A 12,103-nucleotide genomic window follows, 5' to 3' on the forward strand; every position below is an offset into this window, starting at 1 on the left:
CCCTGGTGTTGGCTCTGGTGTGCCCGTGCTTCCCAGGCAAACACATTGCTTCTGTAGTATCTGAGGAAACTATAGGTGGCCACAAATTGGTGCTGTGTAGCCCAGGGCTGTGAATTTCAGCAGAGTTTACGTTCGCTCTGTGGTTTGGACGTTATCCTGGCACATGGGAGAGTGCTCCACCATAGAGACATGGAATGGTTTGGCTTGGAAGGGACCTTCAAAGGTCATCCAGTCCAACCTCCCTGCCTGGTCTTCCACTAGCTCATGTTGCTCAAAGCCTGGTCCAACCTGACCTTGAACACTGCCAGGGATAGGGCATCCACAGCTTCTCTGGGCAGCCTGTGCCAGTGTCTCTCCACTCTTGTGGTACTACATTTCTTCCCTATGTCCAGCCTCACCCCACCCCTGTTCAGTTTAAAATCACTGCCCCTTGTCCTGTCACTGCAGGACCTGGTCAAAAGTCTTTCTTCATCTTTCTTACAAGCTGCCTTTCTATATTGAACAGCTGCAGTAAGGTCTCCTGAGAGCCTTTTCTTCTCCAGGCTGAACAACCCCAGCTGTCTCAGCCATGGACCACTCAGTCAAGGAAGTGGGAGATTTTCTTGTAATTTGGGCATTTCTTAGAATTTCTCTAGGCTTTTCAGGTGGTTTGGGGAGAGGAGCTCTTCTGGGCTGCAGCTTGGAGCCCCTGTGTTGGGAGGCTGAGGTGGATGATGTAGCACACTCCTCTGCTTCTGGGCTTTGGATTCTAACCGGGGTGGTCTCTGACTCTGGGCTTCTGCAGACGTTCATCTTCCCAGGGATGCTGACCCCATGCTGGGACCTCGTGCCCAGCAGTGCGTGCGCCCATCACGCATGCCTGCATGCACAGGACGGGAGGTGAGCTGGGCTCATAGCGGTGTTGTTCCAGGGTTATGTTGCTGGCTTTGCTTGTCACTGCGCACTGCAGGTAAGAGGAGATGACAGCTCTGGCAAGTAGCGCCGCCAGGATGTGTGTGCCTGACGGCTGAGCCATACCAATGTGACTGCTGGAGCTGTCACCTGGGGAGCGAGGTGGGGTGAGCTTAAATGATGGCAGTTTTCTGCTGTAACCATTAGTGAGAAAAAGTCTCTGACCCTTGCTTGTGCTGGTTTTGCCCTGGTACCCAGCGCACTGCTGGTGCGATACTGCATTTTTGGTGCCATGGGATGGATCCTCAGTGGGAACACCACACTGCAATGAAGCTATTGCAGCTGACATTGGCTGGGTTTGTAGCATGGGTGTCCCCCTTGGACTCCCAGCCATCCAGGGATGGCCCAACTAGAAATCTGGTGCCCGGGTTTGTTCCTTGTCATGGGATCACAGCATATTGGTGAGAAGGGAGCTCAGGACATCCCAGCCCCTGCCACAGAGCAGTGCCAGCCACATCAGGTTGCTCATGGCCTTATCCAGCTGTGTCCTCAGTATCTAGAAGGATGGAGATGCCATGGACATCGGTCCATGGGTCCTCTTGGTCCCAGTCCAGTGTTTGACCACCCTTATGATGATTTTCTCCCTCTTAATATTTAACTGGAATTCTCTGTGTGCCAGTGTTGTGGTTTAGCTGGCAGCTCAGCCCCACACAGTCACTCCAGTGTGATGGGGGAGAGAATCAGAAGGGTAACGCTTGTGGGTTGAGATAAGAACAATTTAATAATTAAAATTAAAAAAAAAAAAACAAAACAAAAATGCAATGGAAAGGAAAACAACGAGAGGTGCGAAACCCCAGGGGGGAGGAAGGGGAATGAACCGCTGAAACAACCCGCACGCACTGTAGCCGCGCACCACCCACTGACCCGATGCCGTGCCGCCCCCAAGCGCAGCTGCCCCCCCCTTAATATACTGGTCATGGTGTCACATGGTATGGCATGAACATGCCATGGGCCAGTCGGGGTCAGCCGCCCCCACCACGGCCCCGCCCCTCCCAGCCCCCCACCCTGCAGCAGAGCACGGGAAGCTGGAAAGGCAGCTGCCCCCCAACGGTGGGGAGAATTAACCCCTTCTCAGCCAAAACCAGCACAGCCAGCTTGGTCTGTTGCTTCTTGTCCTGCCCCTTTGCACCTCCAAGAATAGTCTGGCTTCAGCTTCTCTCCATTCTTCCCCTGGGTTGTTGTAGGCAGCAATAAGATCCCCCTGAGCTTTGTCACCTTCAGCTGGCCAAACCCTGCCTCTCCTCATTTGTCCTGTGCTCCAGCCCAGACCACTTTGGTGGCCTCAACTGGCCTCACTCCCACATGATGTGTTTTTGGGGAGCCTCAAGCAGAACACAGCAATTTAGTTGTGGTCTCTGAAGTGCTAGGTGAAAGTGAACAATCCCTGTACTTGCCCCGCTGGCTGTCCTCCTGCTCGCCCAGCCCATAATGAGTTTTACCTTCCCTTCTGACTCCTGGGCACCCTGATGTCCATGAGGATTCTGGGAGCTCTAGGAGCTTTCTGGCCAGCTGGCCCCCAGCCTGTCCCACGATGTGTATCCCACCCCCAACACAGGACACTGCATTTGCCTCTTAGCTTCATGGGGTTCCTGTCAACGCCTTTCTCCAGACTGTTAATATCCCTCTGAATACCAGCCCTGTCTTCTATCGTTCTCTCCAGTTTGGTGTCTTCTCAAACCTGCTGAAAATGCACTCTGCTCCTCCATCCCAGGATGGGTCCTATCATTGGTCACCCGAGAGAAGAGATCACTGCCTGCCGCTTCTCCTCCCTTTGTGAGAAAGCTGCAGACCGTGATGAGTCTCCCCTCAGTCTCCTCTTCTCCAGTCTGAACAAACCAAGGGACTTTAGCCACTCCTCATAAAAGGTTTCTTCTCTAAACCCTTCACCAACTCCGTGGCCTCCTCTGGGCACTCTCTAGTAGCTTTATACCCTCAATGTCCTGCGGCACCCCAAACTGCACCCAGCTCTCGAGGTGAGGCCGCCCCAGCGTGGAGCAGAGCAGGACAATCCCCTCCCTCACCCGGCTGCAGGGCAGGGCTTGATGCACCCCAGGGCATGGTTGGTCCTCTCGGCTGCCAGGACATGCTGTTGGCTCATGTTCAACTTGCCATTGACCAGAATCCCCAGGTCCCTCTGCAGAGATGCTCCCCAGCCTCTCGTCTGTACGTATATCCAGGGTTGCCATGCCCCCAGTGTAAAATCCAGTACTTGTCCTTGTTAAACTCCATCCTGTTGGTGATTGCCCAGCTCTCCAGTCTGTCCAGATCTCTCTGCAGGGCCTCTCTGCCCTCGGGAGTGTCAACAGCTCCTCACAATTTTGTGTCATCAGCAAGCTTAATTAGTATTCCTTCCAGTCCTGTATCCAAGTCATTAACAAAGACATTAAAGAGTACCAGCCCCAAGACGGATGCCTGTGGAAGTCCGCTAGTGACTGGCCGCCAGCCTGGTCATTTACTGTGACCCTTTGAGTCCGACCCATCAGCCCATTGCTCACCCCCTGCATTACGTGTTTATCCAGCTGCGTGCTGGACGTTTTGTCCAGGAGGAGACTGTGAGAGACAGGATCGAAAGCTTTACAAAATTCACAAAGATCACATCGGCTTGCTTCCCTTGGTCAACTAGGTGGGTGACCTTGTCATAGAATGAAATTAAGGTTCTTAAGCAGTGCTTTCCCCTTACGAGACTATGCCGGTTAGGACCATTGACTGCATTGTCTTTCAGGTGTTTTTCCATATCTCCCAGAATAATCTTCTCCATAATTTTGCCAGGCACAGAAGTGAGACTGACTTCCTTCTGGGAAGATTTACTCAGTGACCTTCCCAGTGACTGAGGGGAGGCTGAGGGGTTCCTCAGCTCCCCACTGGTGGGATGGGGGAGAGAATCAGAGGAATAAAAGTGAGAAAACTTGTGAGGTGAGATAAAGATAGTTTAATCGGTAAAGTAAAAGCTGCGCACACAGGCAAAGAAAACAAGGAATTCATTCACTACTTCCCATGGGCAGGCAGGTGTTCAGCCATCCTCAGGAAAGCAGGGCTCCATCACATGCAACAGTTACTTGGGAAGACAAATGCCATAACTCCAAAAGGCCCCCTTCCTTCGTTCCCCAGCCTATATACTGAGCATGATGACACACGGTATGGAATATCCCTTTGGGCAGTTGGGGTCAGCTGTCCTGGCTGCACCCCCTCCCAGATCCTTGTTCACCCGGCAGAGCACGGGAAGCTGAAAGGTCCTTGACTAGTGTAAGCACTACTTAGCAACAATGAAAACATCTCTGCATTATCAATACTGTTTTCAGCACAAATCCAAAATACAGCCCCATACTAGCTACTATGAAGAAAATTAACTCTGTCCCAGCTGAAACCAGGACAGCTTGGTTTATCTAGCTGGTGTGGTGGAAATATTCGCCTCGCTTGGACTAGTTCAAGCACTGAAGCAAATCCAATCAGTGGGAACTCAGGAGTGGGGTCTCTGCTCCCTCTGTAATGCCAACGGGCTCAGGAGGAAGGCCGACCCCCTCCCAGGCTCTCCCATGAGATGTGCACTTCAGAAATGTCTTTCTCTAAATTAAAAACATCGAAAGCCAAGGTCCCAGGTTACCGTGTTTTGTTTTGTGGGGGCTTCAGAGCCCATTGTGGGAGCACAGAGCTGCATGAGCTCTTTGGAAATCCAGCTTGGTGGGTCAGCAAATTGGGCTGCTTTCTCCATGTTTGGGGAGTGAAGAGTTGCTGGCCCTGGCTGAAACAACCCATTTCTTAACTTTAGGTAATATTTTCTGTTTAGTGAGTTTCTTTCAAATGCAAAGTATGCTTTGATATGCTTTTTAGTTACTCTGAATATTCAGGTACTTTTATTTAATGACTGAAAGCCATTTAAAATGCTTTTTCCAAAACATTTTGCATGAAACTCTGTGTTCCTTCAAAAATCAAATGCATTTTGTAGACATGTGGGATGCCCATGGGAACATAAACTAACAATCTGACAAAATAAACACTTAAGTTAAATAACTTCTTAAGTAAAAGAGGTATGGTGTGATTAGCTGAAAGGGGTGTCATTCAACACCCAGACTATATTTGGCTGCAGATCAACATATGTTGATACTTTTCAGCTAAATGAGAATGAACTGGATTTTAGGAAAACAATTTTGGAAAGGCAGAAGAAGAATCGCTTGGATGGCACATCATGTTTTTGCCAGATTTCAAGCCATGATGCTCAGGAGCTGTTTTGACCTTGCTTTGGGCTGGGCACCTCTCAAGCAGAGGCTGCCTGTTGAAGCTGAAGCTGCACAGATGCTTTCATGTGAGGTTTGCCAGCAGAGGAGGAATAAGATGAGCTGAGTCTGAGCCTCTGCCATAAATACCGAGCTGCTGCTTGCTTAGAATAGCTGCAAAGCAAACACAAGTATATCTTCAAGATGTTTCCAGTGCTGTCTCCTGGAGGCAGGGGTGTGTTGGCTGGGGCTGCTCTGGGTGTACCAACACCCAGTAGGAGTGTCTGAGTGCCAGTGTGCTCCAGACACATCTGACGCTGCAGAACTGCAGCATTGCACCAGTCCTCCCCTGCATAGAGGCTTTGAGAGCTGCTCCAGCTCAGCAGGGCTAGGTACAGCCCATCAGTTCAGCCCTCTGTGAGCTGTAACTCTGTAAGGGTGAGCTCAGGCCATGCTGGTGGCCCTGAAAGTCCATGGGGTAACACTCATCGGGAGTTTCTTCATTGTATCAGTCTGTATCTTGTTTCTAATCCTTTCTCAGTATCCTCTTTTCCTATCCCTTTTCCATCCCCTTCTCTCCTTTCACCTTCCACCATTTCGCCATATCTCCTGTTGCTCCCCACTCCCTGGGTTCGGCTGCATTAGCAGTCCATTGGTTGAGGCTGGGTAACAGATCCTTCTCCCCCCACAGCAGTAACGGTCGCTGCTCCCAACTTGCAGGTGCGTGTTGCATGTGAGAGTGATGCTGGGTGCACAGTTTGGGTGTGTGAGATGTGGCCTATCAGTCAAGTGTTGTTGCTTCTGCTGCACGGTTGAAGAAGTGCACAAGTGTTTCTTGCTTGACACAGTATCGGATTTCACTTTGTTTGGGACATGTGCACCAGATTTGCCTTCTCTACACAGGGAGGCTTTCTGCCCTGTGGAGAAGGGCTTGAGGATATTGTTGGGTGACAAAGGGGACACGAGCTGGCAATGTGCGCTTCCAGCCCAGAAAGCCAACTGTCTCCAAGAGTTGCATCACCAGCAACGCAGCCAGCCGGTCGAGGGAGGGGATGCTGCCCCTCTGCTCTGCTCTCCTCAGACACCCCCGGAGCTCTGCGTCCAGCTCAGGCGTCCCCAGCACAAGACACACACGGACCTGGTAGGGCAGGTCCAGAGGAGGCCACCAAAATGCTCCGAGGCCTGGCACACCCCTGCGATGGAGAAAGGCTGAGAGAGTTGGGGCTGTGCAGCCTGGAGAAGAGACGGCTCTGGGGAGCCCTTACTGCCGCCGCTCAGTACTTTAAGGGGGCTTATAGGAAAGAGGGAGAGAGACCTTTCACCACAGCCTGCAGTGACAGGACAAGGGGTCTGACCAGGGGCGGGGTGAGGCTGGACATAGGGAAGAACTGTTGCACCATGAGGCACAGACTGCCCAGAGAAGCTGTGGATGCCCCATCCCTGGCAGTGTTCAAGGTCAGGTTGGACGGGGCTTTGAGCAACAAGATCTAGTGGAGGATGTCCCTGCCCATGGCAGGGGGGTTGGACTGGATCACCTCAGAAGGTCCCTGCCAACCCAAAGCACTCTGTCAGTCTATCATTCACTTGCCCTGCGATGCAGAAACAAGAAGACCATGGAGAGCTTCTGTGCTCTGCTCCTTTCTGGGGCCCCACACGTCCTTACTGTGGCTGCTCAGCACTTAAAGGCAGCTTGTAAGAAAGATGAAGATGAAGAAAGATGAAGAAAGACTTTTGACCACGGCCTTCAGTGACAGGACAAGGGCAGTGGTTTAAAACTGAACAGGGGTGGGGTGAGGCTGGACATTGGGAAGAAATGTTGTACCATGAGGGTGGTGAGACACTGGCACAGGCTGCCCAGAGAAGCTGTGGATGCCCCATCCCTGGCAGTGTTCAAGGTCAGGTTGGATGGGGCTTTGAGCAACATGATCTAGTGGAGGATGTCCCTGCCCATGGCAGGGGGGTTGGACTGGATGACCTTTGAAGTTCCCTTCCAACCCAAACCACTCTGTGAGTTCATGGTTCTGTGACAAGAGTGCCCCCAAAGCCCTGAGAAGCTGCTGCTTTGCATCAAGAGATCATCCTGACCCCTGTCTGTACTCCATGTGAGCTCAGTGCAGCCTGCTCATTGCTGCAGGTGAGGGCTGAGCTCTTCTATCTGTGCACTCACAGGTCTAAGGAGCAGCATAATTTCAACATCCCCTTGGTTTGATCGCCCTCCCCAGTGTCCCCATCTCCAGGAAGGGTCCACAGCCCATTTCCAGCCACCATGCTATGTTTTAGGATGACAGAGCTCCACTCCCACCAAGGGTGACCTGTGACACCCCTTGCCAGCACTTCCCATCTGGTTCAGTGTATGGGATGGGAGCACACTGCAGGGAACGGCTGCTGCCAGCATCTGTGGAGGGCGAGGAACTCAGCGTTAGTGTGAGAGCAGCTGGCACCAGCAGAGCTGCTGCTCCAGCCGCACTCAGTAGGCACAGCTGAGTCCCATATCCCACTGCTGGCAGTTCTTCACATTGTGCAAGTGCCATTGGTCAGAGTGAAGCTCCCAGCTGCAGGGTGGGGTTTTCTGTGCCTTTATAAGCAGCCCAACCACTCCCAAGAACAAGACAAGGGAAATGCATCCCTTTTTCAATTGCAAGCAAAACTACCTCCAAAGAAAGTCTTCCACAGCCCTGAAGAGCAGTCCAAAGTCTTTTACATTCTGGCAACCTGATCTAGTAAGACATGTCCTTGCCCACAGCAGTGGAGGATAGGACTGGGTGATCTTTGAAGGTCCCTTCCAAGCAAACCATTCTGAGTCCATGATCCTATGAAACTCGCTTTCTGGCATATTGGGGAAAGGGCTCATTCAAGAGATATAAACATTTGGATGGAAGATGCACGTGATGCTCGGTTCTGACCTTCCTGGAACATCTTCAGGGCTGTTTGCTGTGCCCAGCCTGGCAGCTAGATCAGACAGCAAGTTGGGCCCCAGCGTGGGTGCTCATGTGGGGGTGAGCTTTCCCTCAGGGGCAGCAGCCAGCACTGTGGGGGGCATGTTCTACTGGACCCTAGTCAGGTGTATTTCCAAGGTTTTCTGGTGTGTTTCCTGGAGAACAGAAAGCAGCCTAATAAGACGCGGGTTGTCTGTGTGTGGGGGCTGACAGCTCTGCTGCACCAGCCGCCATGGGCTGGCAGTTCCGCAGGCAGCCACTTGGTCTGGGGCAAGCAGCCATCCTCTGCGTCCCCATGCGGCTGGTGCTTGGGAGAGCCCTCTAGTGTGGGAAGGAAAAGTGGGACTGTGCGTCCGGAGCAGGGACAATTACGCCAGACATCCCCTGGCCCCTGGCCCAACCTGCATGCCCCAGCCCACCAGCTGCACCTGCGTTCCCAGACATGGAGGAGGTTCTACAGGGGCGGGGGGGAATCCAGGATCCCCCCCGGGCATTCCTGCCCAGCTCCAGCACTGCAAAGGGACCACCACAGGACCATCCTGCACCTGTGCCAGGTCCATCACACTGCAGTAGTGTGGCAGAGGCAGGCAGGGCCTGCTGTGGCCTCAGTTCTGGGCTGCTTGGGCACAGGCTGTGGTGTGGTGCAGGATGGTGCTGCCAGCTGTGACCCATGGGTCTGCCACCTGCCACCACCCCAGGGTGTCCTCTTGGGGCTGAAGGCTATGCTTGGGCTGGGCTTGGGCAAGGGCTGTGTCCGATCCACCCCACCGGGGCCACATCCCCTGCTGCCACCTGCCCGCGTTGCACTTTATCACACTCCTCGGAGCAGCTTTTGGGCTAGAAATGCTTTTTGGGCTGCTAGAGGTATGGGGGGTGCTCAGGGCTGAGCCTTCCCCTAGCTCAGGGTAGCAGGTCTCTCCCTCCCATGGGATCCTCACCCCCGCTCTCTCTTCCTCTCCCCTCTGCAGCACTCAACACTGTCACGTAAGTTCGTGGAGGTGATGTCCGAGTACAACGCCACGCAGACTGACTACCGGGAGCGCTGCAAGGGCAGGATTCAGAGGCAGCTGGAGATCAGTGAGTAAACCTGGAGGGGGAACGCAGCTGGGCTGTGTGCGCCGTGGGGCCACATCCTGCACTGGCTCTCGGCAGATCAGAGCTGCTCCCACAGCTGTGCAGAGCTCCCCTGTGAGAACGCAGGGCTGCACGAGGGCTGCGCGTGCACACGTGGGAGCAACTGGGACACAGCTCCTGCTGGGGGATAGACAAGTGGTGGTACCTAGCATTTTGCTGTCAAACTGATGCAGCAAAGTGCAAAACTCCCCTCAGGTTTTCTTAAATGCTGTGAAGAGAGTGCAGAGAGCGTAGGGAGAAATTTCTTCCTTATCTGTAGCCAATTTTGAGTTCAAAGAAGCTAGTGGGAATTCCTGACTGCCATGTGTTGCCTTGCCTTTCCTCTGGGTGCTTTTCATTTTGGGTGAACTGAACTAAATATAAAACTAGAAAAGTGAGCTCTTGAGAAGGAGGCACTCGCTGTTCTCAGCATTTTCCCTTGCCACAGGAGGAGCACAAGCCTCAGTGCCTGCCTCAGGTATCTCCCTGGACCCAGGACCGTGATGGCAGCAGTAGCGGTGTCTTCTGGCCAAAGGTGGGCCCCAGGTGACACCTCTGAGGCTGTCACCACTGTGGCACTATCTCCCTGCATCATCCACAGCCCATCGCTTAGGAGAGGTCTGGTCCTGCCTGCCCACAAAACCTGCTCTCCCGGTGGTTCTTCTGGGCAACTGTTGATACCTAGTTAGTTTTGTATAAACATGGTCATCTCCCAGCAAAGGAGATCTATACCACCCCCATAATTAGGTGGATAAGCAAGCAAGGGCAAAGTCAGGGCAAGCAGAGATTAAAAGAGATTTTTGCAAATAATCTCATTGTCAGAAACAAATCATGGGTTTTTGTGCTCAAAAGGAAAGAGTCTGAAGCCTAGTCCAGTTTTTTTTTCCTCACAGACAAACGGTGTTTTCCTTCCTTTTTACAACTTGGCATGAATAATACGGTAGGAGATCTTTGAGTCAGAATGGTGTCCTTGATGGTCACGTGTAGGAATGTCCTTCATGTGCTGCAGATGCCTGGGGATCTGGGTGCTAGTGGGGTGTGGTAGTTCCTGCGGAGGGCTAGAAGGAGACTTGGCTGTGCAAGCCTTTCCTCTGTTAAGATTAGTCTTTATGATATATAACAATAATAATAATAGAAATGTGTCACACTGGCTGAATGGAAGGATTGATTGACGTGAGGCTCAGCAAGAGCTTGACATTTAATGTAAAGTAGGCTGGTGAGTGTGTCACTACTCCAGCTAATTGACTGATTTGTCAGCTAACATCATTCTGTAGGTGATACCCAGCCATGTGGGTGGCTTGTAATGTAAACAGGAGTTTAAGGTATCCCTATGCCTCCCTTCTAAGAGAGGAGAAGATTTGAAAGGACTTAGGCAGGTCCTTAATTGTCTGCAGACCTGAAAGAAACCTTCCTCTTGTTTATCTACTCACAGATTTTGGAAGGACTCTGCTGCTTTGCTTAAATTCTGCAGATATATTAAATTATACTTGTCTTCGCCCTGTCCATTGTGCCAGGCTGTCTGTGCCCAGCAGAGCACTGATGGGCTGCAAGGAAAAGGCTGCTCAGGATTCACCGTGGTGTAGTGGTTGAATGCAGAGGAGGTGTCCTAATTAGTGATTGTGAGGGACCTGCTTTCACTTTAGGGTGGAGGTGTGGAGCAGATGCAGGCTGGGGTCTGTCCTGGGAAGGTACACAATCCCGTGCACAGTCCTTTGCAAAACCTGGGTTTCTCTGTCAGGACAGTGGAAAACCTCTTCTCACAAAAAGGCTCATCAAAAGCAACAATCTTATTGAGGTTTTATCAGAAGTGCTTCCTGGGCAGAGGGCTCTGCTTGTCCTAGGGCATCCCAGCCAGCACCTTCAGTCCCTGCTACTCCAGGGACTCTTGAACAGGCTCTTTTGAGCAGAGCTCAGCTGGGATGTGGCAACTGCACAAAGCTTTCAGAATCCTCAGCTCTCATTTTCAGCTGATGAATCCAAAGGTAGAAAGTGCCGGGAGCTCTGACAGCGAAGCCAGTAAATCACCTGGGTTTTGAAAATATTAGAGCAGGGACTTCTCAGCTGCTCTGGGGGTGCTATCCAGTGACTGGTGAGCTTCTCTGTCCTGACTGCATCTGCTTCTTGCTCTGGAACTGGGACAGTTGCAGAAGAAATGGTGACTGTAGAGTCACTGCCCCGTGCCATAGCTCCCCCTCCAGGACTCCTCACAGCCCTCTCATGATCTGCTCTGTCTCTTTGTGTAGGCACCACTGTGCCTGTGTGTGCCAGAGGCTGTGCTTCAGTGACCCTTGCCATCACCCCTGCCTGTCCGGCACACACTGAGCCTGGGAGCCTGACTAACGTGATGAAGTGGATGTCCTCTCCTCTCCCACTCCTTCTGCCCCAGCCTGAATCGTTGCCCTCACCCCCACTGCTACTTACTCACTGTGCCCCCAAATGCACTGAGACCGCAGATGCCATGGAGGGATCACAGGACGTGCTGTGTCCTGGGGTTGGTGATGGCAGGACAGATGCTTGGTGGCTGTCCCCTGGCTGGACTGTGCCTCCCCACAGCAGTGTCCCTGTCTGCTGTTGGGAGCTGCGCTCCCAGGCATGAGCCTCCGTGCTGCCTGTGGTGGGAGGTGTCAATCCTTTTTTTTTTTTGTCTCCATTTGGTCCATTATGAGAAATGACGTCTTAAATCTAATTAGGTTTTGCTCCCAGAGCAATTGGATTTGAGGCTTGGAGGAGCTTTCTGTGGTGGGTCTGCCGCTTTGAAGCCATGGAAGTGCTGCACAGATGCTGCTTGTTTTTATGAACAGTTTTGTTATGTGCGAGACCAAGAAGGCAAAAATAAAGCATCTGCCATCTCCAAAGGCACTGTGAGAATTAATCAGCCCCCGCCCCACTGTG

The 12,103-nt window shown here is 52.4% G+C and overlaps 1 protein-coding gene across 4 annotated transcripts in view; it reads left to right on the forward strand.

Moving 5' to 3' along the window:
- Positions 1-12,103, forward strand: part of STX1A (syntaxin 1A) — a 102,903-nt gene that overhangs the window by 74,998 nt on the left and 15,802 nt on the right. For 3 of the 4 annotated variants that reach the window (XR_012663647.1, XM_075113426.1, XM_075113425.1), the window contains exon 6: positions 9,067-9,175. Coding sequence is in view for 3 of the 4 variants with exons in the window: in XM_075113426.1 (XP_074969527.1) it covers positions 9,067-9,175 (109 nt within the window). In the remaining variant the exon portion in view is untranslated. Of the gene's footprint in view, positions 1-9,066; positions 9,176-11,454; positions 12,064-12,103 lie in introns of those variants that run through there. The other variant, XM_075113427.1, reaches the window with a different exon arrangement.

This window comes from Phalacrocorax aristotelis, chromosome 18, assembly GCF_949628215.1.
Source record: "Phalacrocorax aristotelis chromosome 18, bGulAri2.1, whole genome shotgun sequence".
In the NCBI taxonomy this organism is placed as follows: domain Eukaryota; kingdom Metazoa; phylum Chordata; class Aves; order Suliformes; family Phalacrocoracidae; genus Phalacrocorax; species Phalacrocorax aristotelis.